This window comes from Molothrus aeneus, chromosome 3 (assembly GCF_037042795.1).
Source record: "Molothrus aeneus isolate 106 chromosome 3, BPBGC_Maene_1.0, whole genome shotgun sequence".
NCBI classification, from domain to species: Eukaryota; Metazoa; Chordata; class Aves; order Passeriformes; family Icteridae; genus Molothrus; species Molothrus aeneus.
Genome location: NC_089648.1, coordinates 86571076 through 86596816, shown reverse-complemented (window position 1 = coordinate 86596816; position 25741 = coordinate 86571076). Strand labels below are relative to the sequence as shown.

The following is a 25741-nucleotide window of genomic DNA, read 5'->3' as shown; positions in this document are numbered from 1 at the left end:
AAATATCTTGTTCATGTGAAATGATAAAATGATACCTGAGGCTTCTTACTCCTACTCTTCTTTGCAAATAAAAGACAATGTTTCCAGAAGGATTCAGATTCATATACTTGATATTTCTGACGTTGGCTTTTTTAGTGAAAGGAAAAGTCTTATTTACTGTAAGTTTCTGTGCGTTACAAGTTGGGGCAATGTGTGTTGACATGATAGAGATGCAACGAAGCTGACAAGTATGATAATGAAAGAAGCACTAGCTAGTTGTTGTGAACTATATTGATATACTGCCCTACAGTGAAAAGTAGTCGCACAAGATGCAGAAACTAATAAAACACTGTCCCTAGAGCCAGACATTGTAATTAGGAACAGCTATTCACACTTTAAAACTGAACATACTTTTTCCCATAATGTGTATTTGGATTATGTTTATTAAATTACCCCAAACATCCCTATTTATTTTAGTAGCATGACTTGGTTCTTACTGGAATTGCTCAAGGGGCAACTCTCAATTTTGATTTTTATTTAAGTGAAGTTTGGGCAAAATATGTTCCAAATGTACTTTGTTTTAAGTACACCTACAAAGCACTGTGGCTTGAAGAAAACATACTACTGGAGTGTACTGAGCCTGATTCAAATAGGAAGTGTCAAGTGGATGCAAGGTGTGACAAATGTAATGATGCAGCTTTGGCTTTAACTCTGGGAAAACTGGAGTCATCTGGAAATTTTATTAAGTGAGGCACTCTGAGCCATTAGGATATGATTAGAAGATCTATTTTAAAGGGTTTTTTTTTCATCGTCAATGTATGATACAAACATCTTTGTGAAGGGGAATGCTATTTGTGTTCTTTCAGTAATTAGGGCACGAAGCACAGAGCAATTAGGGCCCGAATGTAGAAGTGCTTACGCTGACATCTGAGCACTGCCATCCACATACCCCATCCACATACCCCAGCTGGTTGCCCGGGGTATGCAGCAGCTCGGTACGAACGCGCTGTCTCTGCCGTGCTCTGGGAGAGGTGCAGGTACAGCAAAGCAGCGACAGCCTCCGTGTGCCTGTCCCCCTGGAAACAGAGGGCCCCCACGCCCAGGGGATACTTCTCAGGGCACATGGAGCCAATGCAGCTGGGTTCTACATCTGGCTTTGAGGGACACCTCCCGGCTGCCATAAGCAGCAAGGAAATGGGCTGTAGCCATGCAGCTGGCTACAGGAAAATGGCCAAGGAAGATCATCCTGTTTAATGAAATAAAGGGAGATCAACAATTCATTCACCCCTATTTGAGGGAAGATATGGACTGCATATGAAGCTGCAAAATACACATATGGCAAACAAAGCTAGACAAATTTCAGCCTACTGGTAAAACATGTTTTCCTTTTCTTCTTTTCAATTATGATGATGGGCAATGAGGTGAGGTGAGTAATTTCCCTGAGGATGTGGCAGGATTTTCAGTAGCTTTGTATAATTGTCTTCATAGGCAGCAGTTCCCCCTGTAGCTAGGGACTCATACCACTTGTTTAAACAGGTCTGTGTTTGCTTGCAGTCATAAGAAACCTCCCCGGCAGCACTGGGGAAGGCTTTACAGATTCACACATCTTTCCTTTCCTAGCACTGGCTGTGTGGTATCACTGGCCTGTCTCTCATTTTATGTAGGAACCAAGTGAAGTTTAAACTTCAACAGCTATATAGCGAGAATAAAAGCTGCTATCTCCCCTCAAAGCAACGGTGCTTAAAACACCAGTTTTATGAGATACTGTTTCCTGCTTAGTATCTTTCAGGGAACCAGGAGCTCAGGATCATGTCGGGGAAGCCCAGGCTTACCTACTTGAACGGAAGGGGCCGGATGGAACCCATACGATGGCTGTTGGCAGCAGCTGGTGTGGAGGTTGGTTGACATTTCCAGTAGAGTGTTACAGACTTGTGTTCTCTACTTTCCTCAGTGAGGGACAATTTAACATGCATGTGGCAAATAAAAGCTGCATGAGGGTGGCTAAATTCTTTTGTCCAATGGCACTGCATGTTTGTAACTACCTTGTTCCCTGGTTGATACTTGGGCTGCAAACTCAGTGGCATTCAGAATTTATTAGAAGTCGTAGCAATCTCCTGATGTGATTAATCATAAGGGAACAAAATGGGGATTTATTAATTATATGGCCCCTTAATTAAGGGCCTTTATTAATCATAAGTTATCTAGCTGTGCTAGCAGTCTTATTAAGTTTGCAGTTGTAATGTGTGTATGCTGGGGTGGGGTTAGAAATATTTGATGTGCCTTGTGTTTCCCTTGGCATTGGCTCCAACCTGTCTTGTTTCTGTAGATTCCTGCACACTGTTTGAGCTTGGTCTTCAGTTATTTCTGAATCAGTGCACTGATGCAGAAGTGTCCAGGCCCTCCTTCTGCTCCCCATCAGCTGCCAGGGTGTGTGAGGGATCCTTGGGACATCTGCACCTAAACAGTGCAGCTGCAGATCTGGCCCATTACCTTTTGCTTGACTCAGTAATTCTGGGCATGGTTATGTGCTATCACTTAACAGAAGAAAAATGTTCAAATACAGCAGCGTGACATAATTCTTACTCCTTTTTCAGTTTGAAGAAGTTTATTTGGAAACAAAAGAGCAGTATGACAAGTTAATCAAAGGTAAGATTCCTGACACCTAAGACTTAGTCCTTCAAAATAATTGTCCAGCCTAGCTAAACTTATGGTTTGAAATAATTTACTTAAACCAGTGGAAACTTCTGGGTGCACACCTTGAATAGTGCAATACTAGCTTTGAGTAACCTGCTATTTCCAGTGCTAAATAACTGGTATAAGCTAAAAGTTAGAGCTTCTGTGATTGTGTTTATTCTAGTACACTAAAAAAGCAAACACTTCTACTTAATACAACTTACTTACCTATGCTGTTGAATGGTACATTCCAGCATGGTACCTTGCACATTTTTGGTTCAGGACAAATAGAACTCCCTGAGCCTGAGATGGGAAGCTTCCCCTAGTTAAAAAGCATGGAGCCAGCAGGGAGACCTGTGGAAAGCCTGGCATGGTCAAAGCAGCATGCCACAAAGGCTTCATGCCAACCTTGGGAGCAAGACCAGTTCTTCCCACACACCAGTGCAAAGCCCTAGCCACTGCCCTTGAATCTGGTCAGAGTAATCCAGCAGTGAACCCCTCTACAGTCACCCTGGAAAGAGAAGACCTTCCTGCCAGAGTGGAGAAGGAGTTGGGATAGTGAGGAGCAGCAGAGAGAGTATATGCCCCACAGTTTACCTGCTGCCCAAGACAAGTGAGAAAAACCTCAGAGCAGGCTGGGCTTGCCAAGCTATACAAGGAGGCTTGGAAGAGGTCTTGCCTGCATTGTGGCTGAATGCAGAAAGAAAAAACTGTGTCTAAAGAAATTCTGACAGGGAAAACTAAAGTGAACAAAAATAAGATAGAAGTGGTATTAAATAGATAAGAATTAAATTTGCAGGTCCAGTTTGCTGGGACTCTTACAATGTGGGAGGACAGCACAGTGTACAGAAACCAATTATAGCTCTAAATGTAAGAGCACAGGTACTGAAAGCCCAAATTTCTATATCTTTCACAAAACTGGGTTATCTAGAAGCAGTGATACTGTAACCAGGATTGTATCTGAGCTTATTGATATCCAGAGAGAAGAATTAAATGGTGGTGAAAAGGATAGGGAAGTTTTATAAAGATCAAGCGTTTTATATCTATATATTGAGCTTAAGATGGTGAGAACACAAAGAAAAAAGGTGTGGTTTAATAGAATGGGTTGAAGAAAGATAGATAAATTAGTCATCCTGATAAAGGAGCCTCTGGAATGTTGCCAGTTGTGCAGGGCAGGACTCAACAGGAGTAACTCCACATTACTTCTCCCTTAAACTTTTCTCCTCTCCCTACCAATATGATTTTTGACAGTTTCCTGTGTTTAGACTCTACCACATCGTTAGACTGGCCCAGGCATGACTTTGGCCTGTGCCAGCTGATGATCCTCCAGGCAATGCCCCAGCAGTGTCAGGATGATGCCTGGGCCAGAGGCTGTTCCCAACAGGCAGCTTGCAGAGAGACAGCTGTTTTGGAGGCAAAGAGAATTAAATACCCTTGGCCTGTGCAGACCTGTACCTCTTGGCCTGCGGGATGACTAACCTGGCTCAGTCTGTGCAGCCAAAGGTTGCCCAGGTGCTACGTGGGTATCAGTGAGCTCTGCTGGTTGGTTACAAATAGCAGGTGATTGTTTTTTAATGTGTGCTGCACAGACCACCTTTGGAGAGAACAACCCAATCCCTGGAATTACGGGTAAACTCCTTTTAATCCTGCATATGTATTCTGTGCTGTGGTTATGTGAAGTGGTTCTCCCTACAAAATGAGGGAGGAGAGGCAGTCCACTACTGATTTTAAGAGGGACTCCTCTTTTCTGTAGATAAGAAACAAATGGTGTATTCAGTCATATTTGCTGCGTTGCTTTTTGTCAAGGGCCAGAAAGACAAATGTTATTTTTCACTTCACATCTTTCTGCTGAAAAATATCCTTCCAGATCTATTAGTTTTGCTATTCTATTGTTTCTGCTAGATAGGTACCAAGTAATGTTTCTTCCTTAAGATGCAGAGGTGTGTTCTGGAAAGACAAGAACACACATGATCTTTCTGTGAATGTTTACAAGAAGCAAATACAAGCTATTTGTTGCTGCAGAGATAACTACTCTTTGAATTTCAACTGTAAATTAATAATGTAGAATGAGTGAAGAATATTAATTCTAGCCTAGCAAGGTATTTTAACAGCTCTGAAGAAAAAGGCAGGCAGATGTGCTTGTTGAAATGAACTTTCATATCTGAAAGAAGGATTCACCAAACAGATACAAATTGAGCAATTAAAATAAATCATTGACTTTGAGTAATGCAAGTGGCAGCTGCCTATTTGGATTTGGAGTTCTGCTGTGATTATACACAGGGCAGGATTGTTTTCTGGATGCCATTAGTGTGTAGATGGAGGAGGGAGTGTCTCCAAAAACAGTGAATTAGTCCAACAGAAAACTGGTCTAGAATAGACTGACTTTGCAATGCTAAATCTCTGTGTGTACTTAGCTCTCAGAACTGCCTCACTGAAAGCTCAGACAATTGCTCCTACCAGCACCAGCAGAAAATGGGACTATAAAGATGTTTCTATATAGGCCTAAATTGTTAGAGAATGGCACTGGGACTAGGCCTGTAAAATCTATGGAGACACTCAAACTCTGGTCCTGAAGTGACTGTGTGAAACTTATTCAAGCACCAACAGCTATCACAGGCTCTGCCTTTAGCTCTGTAGCTTCAGGATGTTTAAAGGGACCTAACCCCTTGTAATCCTGCAGCTTGGTCTTGCTGCAGTACTACCTGTGTATGTCCCTGTCAGGGAATTGATCTGCATTCAAAAGAATTGGATTTTTTTCAAGTTCAGATTTACTGGGTATCTTCATTCTCCTCCTGTGCCTTGGGTTGGAAGTGCTGGTTCAGGCTTTTCCTGCCACCGTGGGCAGTCTCCAGAAGTGCAGAGGTGCAGGCAGGGCCAACTCCCACCAGCCACTGAAGCTCTGTCAATGCTGTCAAGCCCAGGGCCCAGCTGTGCTGTGGTGACTTTGTAGGAGTGTGATGCAGGCTGTTTGATCCTCCCCACAACGTTAGTTGAGTGCTATGAGTTGTACAGTTAGAGCAAGACATCAGTGGTCTACACTGCAAGAGAAATGTGCTCAGTGTCTCCTTCTCCTGTGCACCTTGCAGGAGGAATTAACAGGCTTTCCTTCACCTCTCCACCCTAGATGGATTCCTGCTCTTCCAGCAAGTGCCCCTGGTTGAGATCGATGGGATGAAGATGGTGCAGACCAGAGCCATCATGAGCTACATAGCAGGGAAATACAATCTCTATGGGAAAGACTTGAAGGAGAGAGCCCTGTATGTAACACCTCCTATCACTAACAGAGCAGTCAGTTATTTGATAGCTACATTATATAAACCAAATTCAATCCTGTAAACCCCATATAAAGGCATCAAAAAGGCTAACAATAAGATTTAACCACTGCTTCTGAAATGCTCCTAACAGAAACAGGCTTCTTTTCTTTTAGAAAAATATTCAGGTTTCGTTCATGCTTAGTTTTGGCTGTGAAAATTGGCACTATATTGGTGATATAAAATTCCTGTAAGTTGCCTTAGTTAATTGGAAAACAGATGAAATAACTTCTGTGCTTTTTTTCTCCCATCTTCCCCTGACCAATAGGATTGACATGTATGTGGAGGGAATATCAGATCTGATGCAAATGATTTTGATGTTTCCTTTCTCTCCACCTGATGCAAAGGAGAAAAATCTTGAGTCAATTAAGGAGAGAGCAACTAACAGGTACTTTCCCGTCTTTGAAAAGGTAAGCGACAGCAAGTATGTGTCTATCAAATTATCCAAAAAAGAATGTGTTTGTAGTGTAGGTCAGTTCCCAATCCTCAGCTTTTTTGGCTCTCAGAAAAGGGGAAATAGAGCAGCACATCTTCCTCTCTTTGTTTGCTTGTGTTGTCAAGGCTGTGGTATTTGAACATCCGTGAAGCAATATGTTCTCAGCTGTACAGAAAAACTTTTCACTAAAAGTTTTTGGGATTATTTTTCTTGAAGGAGTAGTTCTAGACTTATATTTGTTTGAAGCCCATCTCTCCGCCATATTTAATTTCATTTGGAAAAGTTTCAATGCAAATGCAAAACTTCCTCATACACAAATCCTGTAGAAAGGAGTACTTTAGTAAAACTACAGTCAGAGATTTATAAAACAATAAACCCAACCCATATGATTCATGCATCTGGCAATATTTCCCACTTTTGTAATATTGATCTAGTTTTCTTGCAAAACAATAATAAAGGCTGAACATCACACAGGTTCTTAGCACTAAAATAGTCTGTTCCCAAAATCAGGGATTTTCTTTAGTTAGTTGTTGCAATTCTGCATTTCTAAGTTTGCTTCCTGATATCAGCATTGGACATCACTTCACATGAAACATGTAAATGGAAGTTCTGTGAATTCCTTAAATTGCTTGTTGCTTCCTCCATTGTCCCTGTTTCTAATTCTAGGACTGTTACTAGTCTACTGAAGCACGTGGTTTTGTTTTTGTTCCTAGTGCCCATCATCATTCATTATTACTTAGTGACCAAAGTTTGTAGTCTGTGTATTAGAACACAAAATGAACAAAACTTCATTTTTTCCCAGCAATAATGAAATTTAGGCTTAGCTTCAGCTGAAAGGTCCACCCTGAAATTTCAGATAGAATTGCTGCTCAGCTCTGCAGCTGTGCTGTGAGGTTTAGCTGCCAAGGATGCCCATATGCCCCACTCTCATCTGCAGCCCATGTTTTCTTGTCTTCTCCAGGTTTTGAAACAACATGGCCAAGACTTTCTTGTGGGCAACAAATTCAGCTGGGCAGATGTTCAGCTAATGGAAGCCATTTTAGCAGTGGAGGAGAAAGTTCCTGATGTGCTCTCAGGGTTTCCTCAGTTGCAGGTAATTTAATTACTGAGCATGCTGTATTCAGGAGCTAGAGGTCAGTCCTGAAGTAATCATCTCCCCATGCTGGATAATCACATTTTTGTGGCTGGAATTCCTCTCTTGCTCTGTTTTTTAATTATTTCAATCTTTTTTTAGGTGTTTAAAACCAAAATGAGCAATATGCCTACAATTAAGAAGTTCCTGCAGCCTGGCAGCCCAAGGAAACCCCCACCAGATGCCCATTATGTAGAAACTGTGTTGAAGGTTTTTAAGAAATGAAATCCTTGCCACCTTTGATGAGACCCAAAATGCTGGGAGAGCAGGAGAAAGCAGAGCAGCAACCCCAAACCCTAAACCAAAGGAGAAGGAAGCTCAGCAAATTAGTATTGTTTTAATTAAAACCAGTGCTAGAGGAACAAAGCAACCCGTACCAGAAATAAAGCATTCTGTTACACTGGCAATGTGACAGCAGCTTTTTCTTTATTGATATCAAATGCTTGGCAAAACATGAAAACAAAGGGGTATGGAGGCAAAGAACTATTTGTAGGGTTGGGAATTTATTAATTTGGAAAAAACAATGCAGTGTTAGTATTGTCAGAATACAACTTGTGGGAGAAGATATTTACTACATGAAAAGAAGCTCAGAGTAAGAGCTGTGGAAGAGAAGAAAGAGAAGATGTGCAGCACCACTTAGCCTTTAAAGAAGTAGACTTGTTTCAAATTTCCATTCTCAAATTTAAAGCTTTGCATGAATTGGATTTTTAAGGTCCCTCAGTAAAGTTTTTGCAAAAATTTTTGTTGGTTTTTTTTTTTTTTTTTTCTGATTACTTTTGTCTATAAATCAGGTATTTCAAACCTGAATGATCATACCAGCTACTCCCAAGCTGCTTACAAATATATTACCTCTTGAGAGCAAAGTGTTGTGAAAGCAAGGTGCAGTCTGCTTTGCAGACTGTGGCAAGGCAGAGGGGGTTTATTTCTACACCTTTAGGACAGAACACAGAGCAACAGATACTCACAGTACATTTAATTTCAAATAAAAATATTACAACAGACAAAAAACAGCCTTGTGAAGTGGCCTGATGCAACAGAGAAGCAGCTGCTTAGAAGGAAACTGTGTTCCAACAACTGTCAGTAACCAGATCTGATGCTTAATAGTCTATGACATGAGTGAAGAAAAAAAGAAATTAGAAAAAATATGGAAAAATGAACCTGAGGGAGACAACAGAAGAATAATATTTCCCAAAATAGCTCAGTGAAGTGACATTTCTGAAAGTCAAGTTATGAGACAGACTATATTGGACTTAGTTGCCTGAAATCTCAATGGATACTTGTGACAGAACAAGAAATGTCAGTGTTGGCATTAAATCACCCTCTGAAGAGGGTGCTCCTCTCCCCTACCTCTAAGGGAAGGCTGAAGGGACTGGCTTCATCAAAACTTTTAACTATCTCAGTTGAGACACAATCATTCTTGAGTAGTTCAGCTGTAACTGAAGAACATGCTGAGGGATTCCTCCTGAATTTGGACCTATTGGAAGGCGACTAGACAGCTAGACCAGATGCAGGTGTCTACAAAGTTAGGTGAGATGGGTTTTTCTAAGTTGTCTACACTATCATTAACTTTTAGGCTTGAACTCGTGTTTCCCTACCAGGTGATCACTAGACTCAAGGATGTCTCCTAGAGTTTATCAGGGGCAGGCCTACAAATGTCAAATCCAGACAAGTTACCTAAAAGGGAGTTTGGGTTTGTGAAACAGCCAGATGCACATTGGTGCACATGTCACTGCATGAGAGCTTCAGTCTCCTACATTATCCTAGATTCTGTGTCCTAAGTCATGTGTGTCCAAAAATGTGAGAAACACTGTTTCCAACAGTGTCAGAGGCTGGATGGAAGACCTTCCCAAAATGTAAGGAGGGGGCAGAGGGACATAGAGCCCTAACCAGAATGGGGAGCTACAAGAGGTGCTCTCAGTCAGGGGTCCTCTTTTGTGAAGCCTGGCTCCCCTTATGTGCCATATGGGATACAGTGTTCCACATGGGGACTAGGCACCTCCTAAAAGACAATACATTGAGTGGTGACTCTTTTGATGCCTTGTCCTTCTGTGATTCTAGCTCTAAATAAATTATTAAGTTTATTTTATTGTCAAGCATGGAACACCAACAGTAGGGATTGACAGGATGAGGATCATTTTCAGCTACCAAGCAATCAAGGATGCATACTGGAAGGACATGAAAGAGACAGCCTGCTGTACTGTAACTGCAGATGATGGCTACAACAATATTACCCAGGTAGGTTAGATAGGCAGGAAGGTACATGGGAATATATGCTGTATTTGAATGTATGACTTTTTGAAATCTATTGAGTTGTCCAAAGAAAGCAGTCAGGAGTGCAGAGTGCAGTTTGCCTTCTGATGCCACACTTCATTTACTGTCCCTTTCAGTCAAATACAGTCTTTGGTGTGTATTTTCACTGAGGAAAAATAAAAAAAAACAACCAACCCAGATGTCCAGAGAGGATTCAACAGAAGTCACCTGAAGGAATATTCACTAAGCAAGGCATAGAAGCTTGTGAAAGATTCGAGCTGAATTAGTTGATGTGATTAATGTAAAATGGCAATGTGTAAAAAGTAAAAAAAAAAACCAACAAAACAAACAAACAACAACAAAAAAGAAAAAAAACAAAAACCAAACAACCCCTAGAATAAAAGTGAGATTGCCATAGCAGTATTCTTTTAATCTGAGTGAGCTTTTCAGCTGTTATAATTATTTTTAGCTAGCATGGTAACAAGCAATGAAAATCGGAGGCATATAACCATTTTGTGCTAGCATAGATATTTCCAATGATCTGATTTATTTTACATTTCTACATAGTCAGCATTAGTCAGGAATTTATTTTCTGTAGGTGGGAAGTAGCTTAACAGAGATAATGGTTTTTGTTTGCTTAAGAGAGAGAAGTCTCCTGCTTGCAGAGAGCTGTTTGGAATGATCAGTGTAGGAGGAGCTCCAGAGTTATATAATCTTAAGGCAGAGCTGCTGTAAGTTCAGAGTGGGTTACATTGTGCAAGGTAAGTGAGTTTTTTGCTTTATTTTCCCTAAAATGCAGGCACTTGTACAGGAAACTCAGTCATTGAATGGGTTTTATAGAATAAATGTGTGTATGTATTTTCTTTAGTAATATGGATATGTGTACCAAATGTTAATTCTTAATCAGCTGCTTTTGAGGTGCACAGAATTAGAAAAAGAAGTGCAGATACAACAAGTGGGGAATGTTTCCTCTCACCTCCTCCTTCCTCCAGAAGCTGTCATGTTATTTACAAGGGTAATATGGTGGTGGTTTGGCCATTTTCCTTTTGCTGCTGATAAAGCTTCAGCTTTGTTGCTACAGGGTGTCAATAGCTGTGAGGCTGGTCTAGGCTGGGCACTGTTTGGGTGTCTTTGTGGCTGATGTGCACACATGGTTCTGAGTGGGGTGGGTGACAGCCTAGAAACTGTTGTTGCTTTAAGTTTCTGCCTAGAAATTGTTGTTGCTTGAAATTCCAGCAGAGTTGGAACTGGACCAAGCAAGCATAGCCCTGTGGCTGTGCCTGTGGTAAAGGCAAATCTGATGATACCAGGGGCAAAATTAACTTCCATGTTTTGGAGGTTTTGTCTAAAGACATTTCAGAAGCATGGAGTGTTGTAAAAGGGATTGACTGATGGAAAGAATTCCTTCCTGGCTGGTTATAATGGAGCATAATGGCTGCTGGAGAAAGCAGAGCAATTGCTGAGTTTATAGCATGTATCTGATTAAACAGTAACTGAGTTCTGAGATAATGCCAAAATACACGAAGAGCACATGCAGCTTTCTGGTCAGAACAGAACACTTTGGATGCAAAGTTTAAAATACTTTAAAATCCTTATTCTCTGTCAGGGCCAATTCTAAGTCCAGAGTTCTCCTTAAATATTCTGCATGTGTAAGTAATATCTGAAGGCAGAATGATACCTGGCAGTCTCTCAATATAATCTTTTACCTCCACTGTTGATTAAGTAAAGTCTTGGACGATAAATCATTGGTTTCAAAAAAGACAACTTTGAGAGCCAGTTAGAGACTCAAAATTGCAAACCTTCTTTCTTCATTGCAGATACCAGGGAATCAGGCACGTGGAAACATGTCTGGAAAACCCAGGCTGCACTACTTCAATGGACGTGGCCGCATGGAATCAATTCGGTGGCTCCTGGCAGCAGCTGGGGTTGAGGTTTGCTTCTGGTCTTTTGTGCTGAGACCCTGTGACAAATATGTGCTTCTCCTGTTCCTTCTGAAAGTGTGACTGAGCAGCAGCTTCAAGCTCTGCCTTCAGTGCATTGCTGAGCAGGCCAACAGGGACCACGAGCTTGCCCTAAGCAGGGGGCAAGTTCCTGTCTCACTTGCATGCATCGTGTGCAAAGCCTGCAGGTAGCACCACAAATGCTCCTCCCCTGTAGCTAGAGAGAGAAGAAATTTAAAACCCCAGCAGCAGAACCTGGCTTCTTAATCTTCTGATTAATCACAGAGGTCAAGCACCTGCAATTCTGAGTACCTTCAGTTCAATTCCAATGTCCAAAACTACAGCAGTTTTGTTTTTTTTTACCTCTGACAGATTCTGATACTAAACCAGAGATGGTGTATGGGAGTCTGTGTGTTTCAAGATCACCCATGGGTTTCTGTCACAGTGCTGGCCATGGTGCCTGACAGCTTTAAAATACGATTTATGTTATAAAAATATAAAATTGCTCAAAACATATCTCCTTAGGCCTTCTTTACCTAAATGAAGAAGAATCTAAATCATGGAATGACAACAGAACTTTTCTTCTTCCTGCAGTTTGAAGAATCGTACTTGGAAAAAAAGGAGGATCTGACAAAGTTACAGAAGGGTAAGTTTCCTTCACTTTTAGATAATATCAGCTCAATAGTAAAAATAGGAAGAATCAGAATTAACATTAGAATTAGAGTTACTTGTCTGAGAACACTTAAGAATTGTTAAATCTTAGTGCCTTATAAGGAAAGTCCCTTAACTGGATTGTACATGAGCTCTCATAGGTGCAGAGAGAGGTCCTGCAGTGTGTTAGCTGATATCATCCACCCAGTTGCTTCAATCTTCACTGAATCCAAGATGGGCTGAGGTCAGAAAGGATGTCTCAAGATTATCTACTCCACCTCCCCCATTCAAGCAAGGCCCCCTCCAGCCAGTTACCCAGAACCATGTCCAGCTGGGTTTTGCGTATCTCCAAGGTTGGAGAATGTACAGCTTCTCTGGACAACCCACACAGTCAAAGAGCCTTTCTTGAAGTTCAGATGGTTGACTCTCCTTTGCTTCAGCTTGTGACCATTGCCTTCCATCCTATGGCAATAGAGGCCTTTGTCTTCAGATCATCTTGAAAGTCTTTAGCATCTTAGGTTGCCTACAAAGTTGTTGTTTTATGATCCCTATGAAAACAGAGTTCCAGATTTCCGAGTTTACCTGTTGCTCTGCAGCATTCCTGCCTCCCAAGGCAACAACCCACTGTGCTGGCTTCAGCTTCTGTGTTCCTGGACATGATAATCATGTTTCCTCCAAACCAAATTGCATGGCTGTGCCTTTCACCTGGCCTGTGGAAACAAAGCTGAGCTTGGGTTAACATTTGCAGTCCTGCTTTCCTGTAGGAATAATGACATGGTCCCCCTGTTACAGGCTGCCTTTCAAAAAGTATTTTGGGACACAATTATAAACCTAAATGCAACCTTAAAAGAAGAACATAGCTGATCAGTCATCTGAGTCAAGAAATATGATTCCTTAAGCAAAAACTCTTGCTGACTTTCTGACCTGATACCTCTCTTTCTGGTGATATTTCTTCTTGCTAGGACAAGGCTTCTGCATGCTAGCTGAAGAATTTCATGGCTGCAGCCTCACTCCAAGTGATATTTGGGTCTTGCAGGAATCTCATGGAACTCACTTGTTGGTCCCACTTCATGCTTGTACAGATGAGCTGCCATTTGTAATGTCAAAAACGCTGTCACAAAGATCTTCTTTGCTTTTCTATTCACTATTGTTTATATATTCATTATTATTCACATTATATGTTGGCCAGTGCTTAGAAAGTCCAGATGTATTTAGCAGAGCACGACAGAAACTGGCTGGACCCGATCTTTCAGTCCTTCTCATCTCTATGAACCTGCATGAAAATCACCTGTGTTAGAGCCATGCAGTGCATGCATTTTTCAGTGTGTGACTGCTGCCAGTTCTGCATTTGACTCTTTCCTCAATCTGAAATTTCCACAACTTCATTGCTATTGTATTAAGTTGTTATCATGTCACTAAGAAGAGGCTGCTGCATGGTGAGCATTTTCCACACCTGCCTGTAAGAATGAGGAAGGTTGCTACCAAAAGGGTTGTCAAGCATTGGAACAGGCTGCCCAAGGAAGTGGTTGAGTCACTGCATGTAGAGGTGCACTTGGGGAGAGGGTTTAGTGGTGGAATTAGGCATTGTTGATTTTACAATTGGATTTGATGATCTTGGGATTTTTTATCCAGCCAGATTGATTCAGATTCTAAAAAAAAGTAATCCATGTGGTTACTTTGCCTAACACATGCTGGTGGTCTCACTGAGGGACTGAACTTCTCCTTGTGTTATTCCCTTTGGCCTAGATGGATCCCTGCTCTTTCAGCAAGTGCCAATGGTAGAGATCGACGGGATGAAGCTGGTGCAGACCAGAGCCATTGCCAACTACATAGCGACCAAGTACAACCTCTACGGGAAGGACATGAAGGAGAGAGCCCTGTACTGTAACAGTACCACCTTTGCTTGTTAGACCCCAGCTCCCCCTGTAGCTCAGGGAAACACAAGGGTGTGCAGCTCACAGCTCGATTCAGTGGGAGAGGGCAGCACTGCACAAGATCACTGTGGCTGCAGCTGATGTCTACAGCAGAGAGAGCCAGCTGGATTCCATAGGGCAAGCGAGCCCAGGAATCATCAGTCAGAGGTCAATGCACTTACCAGAAGAAAGCAGTCAGGGGGGCAGACTGTCCTTCTGATGCTGCATTTCATTTTCTTCTGCAGTTGTCAGCAGTATCATTTCCTCCTCATCACATTCAGGGAAATGTCTTTTAAGGGAACCAAAACCCTTCTCTCACTACTAACCAGGAATTAGTACAGATTTAATTACAGGTTGTTAGACGACAGGACTCCTGGGGCACATGTTTTGACCTGAGGTATTTCTGAATGCTTCAAATTACTAAGCCCTGGTAAACACATGCATCAAGATATTTGCTCGAAATGGTATGGACCTGCTGTTAAACTTAGGCTGATTGGATTTTTAACACAAGTCTGGATGGCACACATGACAGTTTTGTAATCAGGTTCAAAAACCCATATTCCAGACAAGAATCAATCCCAGTAAGAAGTGGGAGTCCTACAGTCTTTAGGTATCCCTAGGAATTTTGCATTTGCCTTTGGCCCAAGCTCCCCCCCTGCCTGGCCTCAGTGCAACTGCAGTCCAGGGGGAACTCTGCCAGGGTATTGGTGTGTGTGTGTGGGATAGAAGGGGCAGGGATTTCCCAGCATCTCAGTGAGGTTGTGCCAGGAGTTATTGTGCTGTTCAGACCTACTGTGTGTGACCTGACCAAGTGGATCTCTTCCTTTCAGAATTGATATGTTCGTGGAAGGAATGTTCGATCTGAATGAGTTACTCATGAAATATGGCTACCTACCAGCAGACAAAAAGGAAGAACATTTTGCAAATATGATGGACAAGGCTGAAAACAGATACTTCCCAGTCTTTGAGAAGGTATGTGGAAAAGAGTTGGAGCTCAATTGATGCTGTTACCTTGAACCTCCATCCTGGAAGCACACAAGTTTCATGGAGGAAAACAGAAGAGAAGCTACCACTGGAAAATCAGTGTTCTGGATTTTAGTGGTGCTGGGATTAAGGTGGAGACAGGATACTACAGAGGGGACAGAAGGCACTTCAAATCTGGGAGAGATGTACAGCTGCAAAAACCCAGCACACCCAGAGCTCCCCAAATGTCCATGTTTCAGAGTGTCTGTTGTTTCAGACAAAAGACACTACAGCACCAGCTTTGACATCAAGTTCTCCCTGTATTGTAGGTGGCCCATAGATGCTGTGTACCATACATGCTGTGTAAAAGCATTGCAGTTCCCCCTGTATGTCATACAGCTCAGCCTTCAGTGCAGCTACAGCAGCCAAGGCAAGTTGAGCACAACTGAGCTGCCAGACAGGAATGTAGAAGTGAAAGAGCTGATAGATGATGCCTAGGATGGCAGTGCCTTCAGATCATTGTTTGTACTACAGGTGTTTGAACTGCATTTCCTTCTTTCGCAGAGAACTCCATGCAATCTGTGACCCTGCTTTGAAGATATTACATTATTTATGAGAAAAGAACTGATAAAAGACATCATCTACTTCTGTTCTCTGTTTTTAGGTTTTGAAAGACCATGGAAAGGACTTTCTGGTTGGCAGCCAGCTGAGCAGGGCAGATGTTCAATTACTTGAAGTAATTTTGATGGTAGAGGAGTGGAAGCCTGATATCTTTGCCAAATTTCCTCTCTTACAGGTAAGTGAATGGGCAGTTTGAATGGGGAATTAATTGTAAAGGACCACTGACTTAAAGTGGCTGGGAAATATGGGACAGTGAGTGGGTCAGAAGTGACATGCAAAATAATAAAATACCCTAAGAACTTTTAGCTGGCCCCACATTCTCATTGTTATTGCCACATTTTGTCACTACAACCCCAAAAGCATAAGAGGGGGAAGCATATAGTTTCTTCTGCAGCATCAAGCTGTAATGTGACTTTCAGAGCATGCATGACATTAAAATGTCTGACAGCTGCAATGATTCTTAAACGCGGCGCTGTTTTGATTTTGTTTTGTAGAGCTTCAAAGCAAGAATAAGCAATATCCCTACAATAAAGAAATTTCTACAGCCTGGCAGCCAGAGGAAACCACCATCAGATGACATTGTTGTAGACAAAGTGATGAAAATTTTCTACTCCTGAGCAGCACCCTAAAGTCAGAGAAACTCTGTTTCACTGTATTTGCAGGTAGTAGCAAGATGAAATTAATCAAAAGAATGGAAACGTCAAATTAATGTAGCGAGTGAAAAAATGTTTTTGATCTTTCCTTACCTACAGGGCTGGTTTTAGCCTACTGCAGACACTTCATTGTGAAACTACATGAGTGTAACAGCAAAGGAAATAGTTCACTAAATAGGGGGTAAATTGGACAACACAGAATGCCTTAAATAACTAAAAAACTACCTGAAATAAATTCTTACTATTGATACTCAAAACCTGGCTGTTCATTGACTTCTTGCTGCTACCTCTATGCCTAAGATCTGTCTAATTCTGTTTTTATTGCATTCCCAAGAATTGTTGGAAAATTAGGAGAGATTATCCCAAATAGTAGGCCATGTTTTTTTGGGTTTTTTTTCCCTAGGAAATTCATAGAAAAGCCTACAGGTTCTGGTTAGCTGAGGCTGAAAGTTTGGATTCAGCTTTCCTCTGAGCTTAACTTGGAATATCCTTGGACCAGAGCTCCTACTGCACCTCTGCTTTGCCTCTAGACACTTGAAGTCTTGTACTGCAGCTTCACCCATGTTTCCTTTATCAGAGGGTCTATTGTAGCAGCTAAAAGCCCTTTGCAGACTCTGAGAAACAAATGCTGGGCACCAGCTTAAAACTTACTGAGAAAGGAGGAGCCAGGATGGTGTCAGGTCTTAGTGAGACCCTGGAATGCAGGAATCCATGTTGACTTATGTCACTGAATATGAAACCAAGTTTAATACAAGTTGTACTGCAGTTGTTCATTCTAATCGCTTTGATCAAGCTCCACTACTAAGGTTAGCAAGACTGTGGAACTTTGATAAAAATGTGCATTTATGCAGTGAAATGTGTTCCTGCCCAGGGCGGGAGGGTTGGAACTAGATGATCTTTAAGGTGCCTTCTACCCCAAACCATTCTATGATTCTGTGATACTACTTAAACACCAAATCAAGCAAGTTTGTAAATGAAAGAGTCAGTGCCCTAAATCCAGCTACAACTAGAGCACTGGCAGTTTTCAGCTGGGCAAACTCAGGGCTCTGTAGCTCTTGCTAAAGCCAGCAGTTTCTTCATAGGAGATGTCATGCAGCTGGAACCAGTTTTTGTCATCAAAAAAGGAAATAAACCCATGTTTTTCAGCAGCAAAGCATGCTGAAAGATACAGAGAGTTGTTGCAGGAGCTGTTTCTCTCCTGCCTCACTGAAGCATTTGGACAACACTTGCAGCTTGTGTCCAGGAAGGACCTGAGGGAGAAAGCCCCTCCTATTGTAACAAACCGATTGTATTGTGTGACACACTGCAAGTTATACAACCTCCCTGTGTAACATAAGAAGAATATTCCTGCCCACTGCCATGTTCAGGGTAATTCAGAAAACTTTTGCATGTATTTTTTGACCTTGACCGCAGGTACTGCCTACATCAATATTAACCATGTAGATTAGATAGGCAGGATGGTGCATGGAGGATTATTCTGTATTGACTTCCTCAGATCAATACAATTCTCCAGTGAAAGCAGTCAGGAGTGCAGAGGGCAGTTTGCCTTCTGATACCACACTTCATTCATTGTCTCTCACAGTTCTCTTTGGTGTATATTTACACTGAGTCAAATTCAGGGAAATGTTTTTGACCAAAATTGTCAAAACCCACCCCAATGTCCATTGATGGAATTGAGCAGAAATGTCCTGAAGGAATATACACTTAGCAAGGCATAGAAGCTTCTGTCAGATTTGAGGTGAATTAGTTGATGTGATTTATGTAAAGTGGCAATGTGTAAAAAGTAAACACCCAGAAAATATTAGAATAAAAGGTGATTGGCATAGCAGTATTTTTTTAATCTGAATGAGCTTTTCAGACACTATAATTATTTTTAACTGGCAAATAGGAGGCATATTACCATTCTGTGCTGACACAGATATTTCCAATGATCATGTATCTTACATTTCTGCATTGTCATCATTACTCAGGGATTTATTCTCTGTAGGTGAGAAGTAACTAAACAGAGATCATGGGGTTTATTTGCTTAAGAGAAAGAGGTTTCTCATTTGCAGAGAATTGTTTGCAATACTTGGTGTGGGAGGGGCTCTAGAGTTATATAATCTCAAGGCAGAACGGCTGAGAGCTTAGAGTGAGTTACACTGTGCGCAAGGTAAGTGGGTTCTTTTATTTTGGACATGCAGGGAGTTGTTGTATGTGAATTTATAGATTGAATGTGTGTATGTACTTTCTTTACTAATGTGGTTATGTGTACCAAATGTTAATTCTTAATCAGCTGCTTTTGAGGTGCACAGAATTAGAAAAAGAAGTGCAGATACAACAAGTGGGAAATGTTTCCTCTCACCTTCTCCTTCCTACTCTAGAGAAGCTGATATGTTATTTACAAGGGGATTATGGTGGTGGTTTGGCCATTTTCCTTTTGCTGCTGATAAAGCTTCAGCTTTGTTGCTACAGGGTGTCAATAGCTGTGAGGCTGGTCTAGGCTGGGCACTGTTTGGGTGTCTTTGTGGCTGATGTGCACACATGGTTCTGAGTGGGGTGGGTGACAGTCAGCCTAGAAACTGTTGTTGCTTTAAGTTTCTGCCTAGAAATTGTTGTTGCTTGAAATTCCAGCAGAGTTGGAACCGGACCAAGCAAGCATAGCCCTGTGGCTGTGCCTGTGGTAAAGGCAAATCTGATGATACCAGGGGCAAAATTAACTTCCATGTTTGGGAGGTTTTGTCTAAAGACATTTCAGAAGTATGGACTGTTGTAAAAGGATTGACTGATGGAAAGAATTCCTTCCTGGCTGGTTATAATGGAGCATAATGGCTGCTGGAGAAAGCAGAGCAATTGCTGAGTTTATAGCATGTATCTGATTCAACAGTAACTGAGTTCTGAGATAATGCCAAAATACACGAAGAGCACATGCAGCTTTCTGGTCAGAACAGAACACTTTGAATGAAAATTGTTCTGATTGACTGCTTCTCTGTCTGGGCCAATTGCTCTAAGTACAGAGTTCTCCTTAAATATTCTGCATGCGTAAGTAATATCTGAAGGCAGAATGATACCTGGCAGTCTCTCAATAAATTCTACCTTTTACCTCCACTGTTGATTAAGTAAAGTCTTGGACGATAAATCATTGGTTTCAAAAAAGACAACTTTGAAAGCGAATTAGGGAGTTGAATCCGGGATTATGAATGTTTATTGTGCAAACCTTCTTTCTTCATTGCAGATACCAGGGAATCAGGCACGTGGAAACATGTCTGGAAAACCCAGGCTGCACTACTTCAATGGACGTGGCCGCATGGAACCAATTCGGTGGCTCCTGGCAGCAGCTGGGGTTGAGGTTTGCTTCTGGTCTTTTGTGCTGAGACCCTGTGACAAATATGTGCTTCTCCTGTTCCTTCTGAAAGCGTGACTGAGCAGCAGCTTCAAGCTCTGCCTTCAGTGCATTGCTGAGCAGGCCAACAGGGACCACGAGCTTGCCCTAAGCAGGGAGCAAGTTCCTGTCTCACTTGCATGCATCGTGTGCAAAGCCTGCAGGTAGCACCACAAATGCTCCTCCCCTGTAGCTAGAGAGAGAAGAAATTTAAAACCCCAGCAGCAGAACCTGGCTTCTTAATCTTCTGATTAATCACAGAGGTCAAGCACCTGCAATTCTGAGTACCTTCATTACAATTCCAATGTCCAATGTCCAAAACTACAGCAGTTTTGGTTTTTTTTTACCTCTGACAGATTCTGATACTAAACCAGTGATGGTGTATGGGAGTCTGTGTGTTTCAAGATCACCCATGGGTTTCTGTCACAGTGCTGGCCATGGTGCCTGACAGCTTTAAAATACGATTTATGTTATAAAAATATAAAATTGCTCAAAACACATCTCCTTAGGCCTTCTTTACCTAAATTTGGAGAATCTAAATCATGGAATGACAACAGAACTTTTCTTCTTCCTGCAGTTTGAAGAATCGTACTTGGAAAAAAAGGAGGATCTGACAAAGTTACAGAAGGGTAAGTTTCCTTCACTTTTAGATAATAACAGCAGGAATAATAATAATCATCATCAGAATTAAAATTAGAATTCGAATTGCTTGTCTGAGATCACCTAAGAATTCTTTAGTGCCTTAAAAAGAAAATGTCTTAGACTGGATTGTACACTCTCAGAAGTGCATACTGCAGTATTAGGCGATATCATCCACCCAGTTGCTTCCACCTCCACTGAATCACAGAAGGGCTCAGAAGGGACCTCTCAAGATTATCTACTCCACCTCCCCCATTCAAGCAAGGCCCCCTCCAGCCAGTTACCCAGAACCATGTCCAGCTGGGTTTTGCGTATCTCCAAGGATGGAGAATGTACAGCTTCTCTGGACAACCCACACAGTCAAAGAGCCTTTCTTGAAGTTCAGATGGTTGACTCTCCCTTGTTGTATTGCACTAAATAGTTGATTTAGTTGTTGTTTTGCACTGGGTGTCTGGTAAATTGCACTGATCACATGGTCTGTCTCCTTCTCCCCTTTCCCCCCTAAGCCCCAGTAGTAGTGGTTTCTCCCTGGTCTCCTCCTCCCCTCTCCCCCTCCTCACTTGTATCCCACTGCCTGTGGTTCTTTTCCTCCACCCTCCATTCACTGGTTCAAAATCTCCCACTATCGAGCATTCCTCCTCTTTTCCCCCAGGGATGTTCCCTGGATTTCCAGGTGACACCTATCAAGGAATAAAGTAGGACTTGGGTCCCGAGGAGAAGAGAGCCTCGAGTCTTTTACTTTTGTCCTCGTAAAGGCTGGGATGGGCAGGGGTCCAGAGCAGCCGGATGGGACCGGAACGGCCCCAGAGATCAGCCCCTACAGCTGCACCCAGTGGCCGTCTCCCACGTCTCTCACTCCTTTGCTTCACTTTGTGACCATTGCCTTCCATCCTATGGCAATAGAGGCCTTTGTCTTCAGATCATCTTGAAAGTCTTTAGCATCTTAGGTTGCCTACAAAGTTGTTGTTTTATGATCCCTATGAAAACAGAGTTCCAGATTTCTGAGTTTACCTGTTGCTCTGCAGCATTCCTGCCTCCCAAGGCAGCAACCCACTGTGCTGGCTTCAGCTTCTGTGTTCCTGGACATGATAATCATGTTTCCTCCAAACCAAATTGCATGGCTGTGCCCTTCACCTGGCCTGTGAAAAGCAACCGGAGCTTGGGTTAGCATTTGCAGTCCTGCTGTCCTGTAGGAATAATGACTTGGTCCCTATGTTAGAGGCTGCCTTTCAAAAAGTATTTTGGGACATAAACAGAAAGCTAAAAGTACCCTTACAAAGAGGGACATAGCTGATCAGTCATCTGAGTCAAGAAATATGATTCCTTAAGCAAAAACTCTTGCTGACTCTCTGATCTGATACCTCTCTTTCTGGAGAAGTGTTTTTACTTCTTTCAGGCTAAGATAAGACTTCTGTGTGCTAGCTGAAGAATTTCATGGCTGCAGCCTCACTCCAAGTGATATTTGGGTCTTGCAGGAATCTCATGGAACTCACTCATTGTTCCCACTTCATGCCTAGAGAGATGAGATGGCATTTCTAATATCAAAATGTTGTCACAAAGATCTTCTTTGCTTTTCTATTCACTAGTGTTTATATATTCATTATTATTCACATTATATGTTGGCCAGTGCTTTAGAAAGTCCAGATGTATTTAGCAGAGCACGACAGAAACTGGCTGGACCCGATCTTTCAGTCCTTCTCATCTCTATGAACCTGCATGAAAATCACCTGTGTTAGAGCCATGCAGTGCATGCATTTTTCAGCGTGTGACTGCTGCCAGTTCTGCATTTGACTCTTTCCTCAATCTGAAATTTCCACAACTTCATTGCTATTGTATTAAGTTGTTATCATGTCACTAAGAAGAGGCTGCTGCATGGTGAGCATTTTCCACACCTGCCTGTAAGAATGAGGAAGGTTGCTACCAAAAGGGTTGTCAAGCATTGGAACAGGCTGCCCAAGGAAGTGGTTGAGTCACTGCATGTAGAGGTGCACTTGGGGAGAGGGTTTAGTGGTGGAATTAGGCATTGTTGATTTTACAATTGGATTTGATGATCTTGGGATTTTTTATCCAGCCAGATTGATTCAGATTCTAAAAAAAAAGTAATCCATGTGGTTACTTTGCCTAACACATGCTGGTGGTTCTCATTGAGGGACTGAACTTCTCCTTGTGTTATTCCCTTTGGCCTAGATGGATCCCTGCTCTTTCAGCAAGTGCCAATGGTAGAGATCGACGGGATGAAGCTGGTGCAGACCAGAGCCATTGCCAACTACATAGCGACCAAGTACAACCTCTACGGGAAGGACATGAAGGAGAGAGCCCTGTACTGTAACAGTACCACCTTTGCTTGTTAGACCCCAGCTCCCCCTGTAGCTCAGGGAAACACAAGGGTGTGCAGCTCACAGCTCGATTCAGTGGGAGAGGGCAGCACTGCACGAGATCACTGTGGCTGCAGCTGATGTCTACAGCAGAGAGAGCCAGCTGGATTCCATAGGGCAAGCGAGCCCAGGAATCATCAGTCAGAGGTCAATGCACTTACCAGAAGAAAGCAGTCAGGGGGGCAGACTGTCCTTCTGATGCTGCATTTCATTTTCTTCTGCAGTTGTCAGCAGTATCATTTCCTCCTCATCACATTCAGGGAAATGTCTTTTAAGGGAACCAAAACCCTTCTCTCACTACTAACCAGGAATTAGTACAGATTTAATTACAGGTTGTTAGACGACAGGACTCCTGGGGCACATGTTTTGACCTGAGGTATTTCTGAATGCTTCAAATTACTAAGCCCTGGTAAACACATGCATCAAGATATTTGCTCGAAATGGTATGGACCTGCTGTTAAACTTAGGCTGATTGGATTTTTAACACAAGTCTGGATGGCACACATGACAGTTTTGTAATCAGGTTCAAAAACTCATATTCCAGACAAGAATCAATCCCAGTAAGAAGTTGGAGTCCTACAGTCTTTAGGTATCCCTAGGAATTTTGCATTTGCCTTTGGCCCAAGCTCCCCCTCCTGCCTGGCCCCAGTGCAACTGCATTCCAGGGGGAACTTTGCCAGGGTATTGGTGTGTGTGTGTGGGATAGAAGGGGCAGGGATTTCCCAGCATCTCAGTGAGGTTGTGCCAGGAGTTATTGTGCTGTTCAGACCTACTGTGTGTGACCTGACCAAGTGGATCTCTTCCTTTCAGAATCGATATGTACGTGGAAGGAATGTTCGATCTGAATGAGTTACTCATCATGTATGTTATCCAACCAGCCGACAAAAAGCAGGAACATTTTGCAAATATGATGGACAAGGCTGAAAACAGATACTTCCCAGTCTTTGAGAAGGTATGTGGCAAAGAGTTGGAGCTCAATTGATGCTGTTACCTTGAACCTCCATCCTGGAAGCACACAAGTTTCATGGAGGAAAACAGAAGAGAAGCTACCACTGGAATATCTATGTTCTGGATTTTAGTGGTGCTGGGATTAAGGTGGAGACAGGATACTACAGAGGGGACAGAAGGCACTTCAAATCTGGGAGAGATGTACAGCTGCAAAAACCCAGCACACCCAGAGCTCCCCAAATGTCCGTGTTTCAGAGTGTCTGTTGTTTCAGACAAAAGACACTACAGCACCAGCTTTGACATCAAGTTCTCCCTGTATTGTAGGTGGCCCATAGATGCTGTGTACCATACATGCTGTGTAAAAGCATTGCAGTTCCTCCCGTATGTCATACAGCTCAGCCTTCAGTGCAGCTACAGCAGCCAAGGCAAGTTGAGCACAACTGAGCTGCCAGACAGGAATGTAGAAGTGAAAGAGCTGATAGATGATGCCTAGGATGGCAGTGCCTTCAGATCATTGTTTGTACTACAGGTGTTTGAACTGCATTTCCTTCTTTCGCAGAGAACTCCATGCAATCTGTGACCCTGCTTTGAAGATATTACATTATTTATGAGAAAAGAACTGATAAAAGACATCATCTACTTCTGTTCTCTGTTTTTAGGTTTTGAAAGACCATGGAAAGGACTTTCTGGTTGGCAGCCAGCTGAGCAGGGCAGATGTTCAATTACTTGAAGTCATTTTAATGGCAGAGGAGTGCAAACCTGATACACTTGCCAAATTTCCTCTCCTGCAGGTAAATGAATGGGCAATTTGAATGTACAATGAATTGGAAACAGCACTGATTTAAAGTGGCTGAGAAATATGGGACAGTGAGTGGGTCAGAAGTAACATGCAAAATGATCAATTGCCCTAAAAATTATATAATAGTATAAATATATGTTATCATCAAATGCCCTAACAATTTAACTGGCCTCACATACTCAATGTTATTGCCACATTTTGTCATTACAACCCCAAAAGCATAAGAGAGGGAAGCATATAGTTTCTTTTGCACCATCAAGCTGTAATGTGACTTTCAGAGCACGGATAACATTGAAATGTCTGACAGCTGCAATGATTCTTAAACGCGGCGCTGTTTTGATTTTGTTTTGTAGAGTTTCAAAGCAAGAATTAGCAATATCCCTACAATAAAGAAATTCCTGCAGCCTGGCAGCCAGAGGAAACCACGAACAACAGAGGAAGATGTCGCCAGAGCAATGAAAATATTCCGCTCTTGAGCAGCTGTCTAAACCCATACCACCTGTATGGGTATTTCATTGTATTTCCTGTTAGTGGCAAAGTGAAATTAATGGAATGAGTGAAAAAAAAGGGGGTTGATCTCTCTTTCCTTAGCTACAGGACTGATTTTAGCCTACTGCAGACACTTCAATGTAAAGCTACATGATTGTACCAGCAAAGGAAACATTTCACTAAATAGGGGGTATATTGGACAACACTCGATGCCTTAAAAAACTAAAGAGAATACTTGAAATAAATTCTTACTTTTGATACTCAAAACCTGGCTGTTCATTGATTTCTTGCTTCTACTTCTATGCCTAAGATCTGTCTGCTTCTGTTTTTCTGGCATTCCCAAGAATTGTTGGAAAATTAAGAGTGATTATCTCAAAGAGTAGGTCTTTGTCACAATTCAGCTAATCTGTAGCTGGACAAATAAATCTGGCTATGATATGAAACCTATTTTGGCTCTTCTAGTTTGATAAATAACTCCGTAGGTGAAGAGTAATAGGATAGATTTGAACTCAAACACAGCACCCCAACCAATCCCTTTCAACCATAAATGCAGAGACATTACTGGTAAGAGTATTGGGCTGTGTTAAGACCCAGACCAAACAGAAGCT

The 25741-nt window shown here is 42.2% G+C and overlaps 3 protein-coding genes across 3 annotated transcripts; all 3 read left to right on the top strand.

Annotated features, from left to right (window-relative positions):
* The first annotated feature begins 1788 nt into the window (after positions 1-1788).
* Positions 1789-7938, top strand: LOC136554079 (glutathione S-transferase-like). The gene is made up of 6 exons (XM_066545876.1): positions 1789-1875; positions 2574-2625; positions 5777-5909; positions 6232-6373; positions 7361-7492; positions 7634-7938. Exons 1-6 carry the CDS (start codon positions 1789-1791, stop codon positions 7754-7756), a joined length of 669 nt encoding a protein of 222 aa, XP_066401973.1. The 3' UTR covers positions 7757-7938.
* Positions 7939-10483: 2545 nt separating this feature from the next.
* Positions 10484-16779, top strand: LOC136554078 (glutathione S-transferase-like). Its single transcript, XM_066545875.1, has 7 exons — positions 10484-10542; positions 11599-11712; positions 12316-12367; positions 14119-14251; positions 15116-15257; positions 15913-16044; positions 16364-16779. Exons 2-7 carry the CDS (start codon positions 11626-11628, stop codon positions 16484-16486), a joined length of 669 nt encoding a protein of 222 aa, XP_066401972.1. The 5' UTR covers positions 10484-10542; positions 11599-11625; the 3' UTR covers positions 16487-16779.
* A 1855-nt stretch (positions 16780-18634) lies between these two features.
* Positions 18635-25400, top strand: LOC136554077 (glutathione S-transferase-like). Its single transcript, XM_066545873.1, has 7 exons — positions 18635-18674; positions 19737-19850; positions 20461-20512; positions 22710-22842; positions 23708-23849; positions 24505-24636; positions 24998-25400. The coding sequence occupies exons 2-7, from the start codon at positions 19764-19766 to the stop codon at positions 25118-25120; spliced, it is 669 nt and encodes a 222-aa protein (XP_066401970.1). The 5' UTR covers positions 18635-18674; positions 19737-19763; the 3' UTR covers positions 25121-25400.
* The last annotated feature ends 341 nt before the right edge of the window (positions 25401-25741 follow it).

What these genes read in the sequence shown, in the direction of transcription:
- LOC136554079 (XM_066545876.1), top strand. Translation starts at nt 1,789, where the DNA reads ATGTCGGGGAAGCCCAGGCTTACCTACTTGAACGGAAGGGGCCGGATG. An exon ending in GTATGACAAGTTAATCAAAG is followed by an intron (nt 2,626 to 5,776) that starts GTAAGATTCCTG and finishes TCTCCACCCTAG; the next exon opens with ATGGATTCCTGCTCTTCCAG. An exon ending in GACTTGAAGGAGAGAGCCCT is followed by an intron (nt 5,910 to 6,231) that starts GTATGTAACACC and finishes CCTGACCAATAG; the next exon opens with GATTGACATGTATGTGGAGG.
- LOC136554078 (XM_066545875.1), top strand. Translation starts at nt 11,626, where the DNA reads ATGTCTGGAAAACCCAGGCTGCACTACTTCAATGGACGTGGCCGCATG. An exon ending in TCTGACAAAGTTACAGAAGG is followed by an intron (nt 12,368 to 14,118) that starts GTAAGTTTCCTT and finishes CCTTTGGCCTAG; the next exon opens with ATGGATCCCTGCTCTTTCAG. An exon ending in ACTTCCCAGTCTTTGAGAAG is followed by an intron (nt 15,258 to 15,912) that starts GTATGTGGAAAA and finishes CTCTGTTTTTAG; the next exon opens with GTTTTGAAAGACCATGGAAA.
- LOC136554077 (XM_066545873.1), top strand. Translation starts at nt 19,764, where the DNA reads ATGTCTGGAAAACCCAGGCTGCACTACTTCAATGGACGTGGCCGCATG. An exon ending in TCTGACAAAGTTACAGAAGG is followed by an intron (nt 20,513 to 22,709) that starts GTAAGTTTCCTT and finishes CCTTTGGCCTAG; the next exon opens with ATGGATCCCTGCTCTTTCAG. An exon ending in ACTTCCCAGTCTTTGAGAAG is followed by an intron (nt 23,850 to 24,504) that starts GTATGTGGCAAA and finishes CTCTGTTTTTAG; the next exon opens with GTTTTGAAAGACCATGGAAA.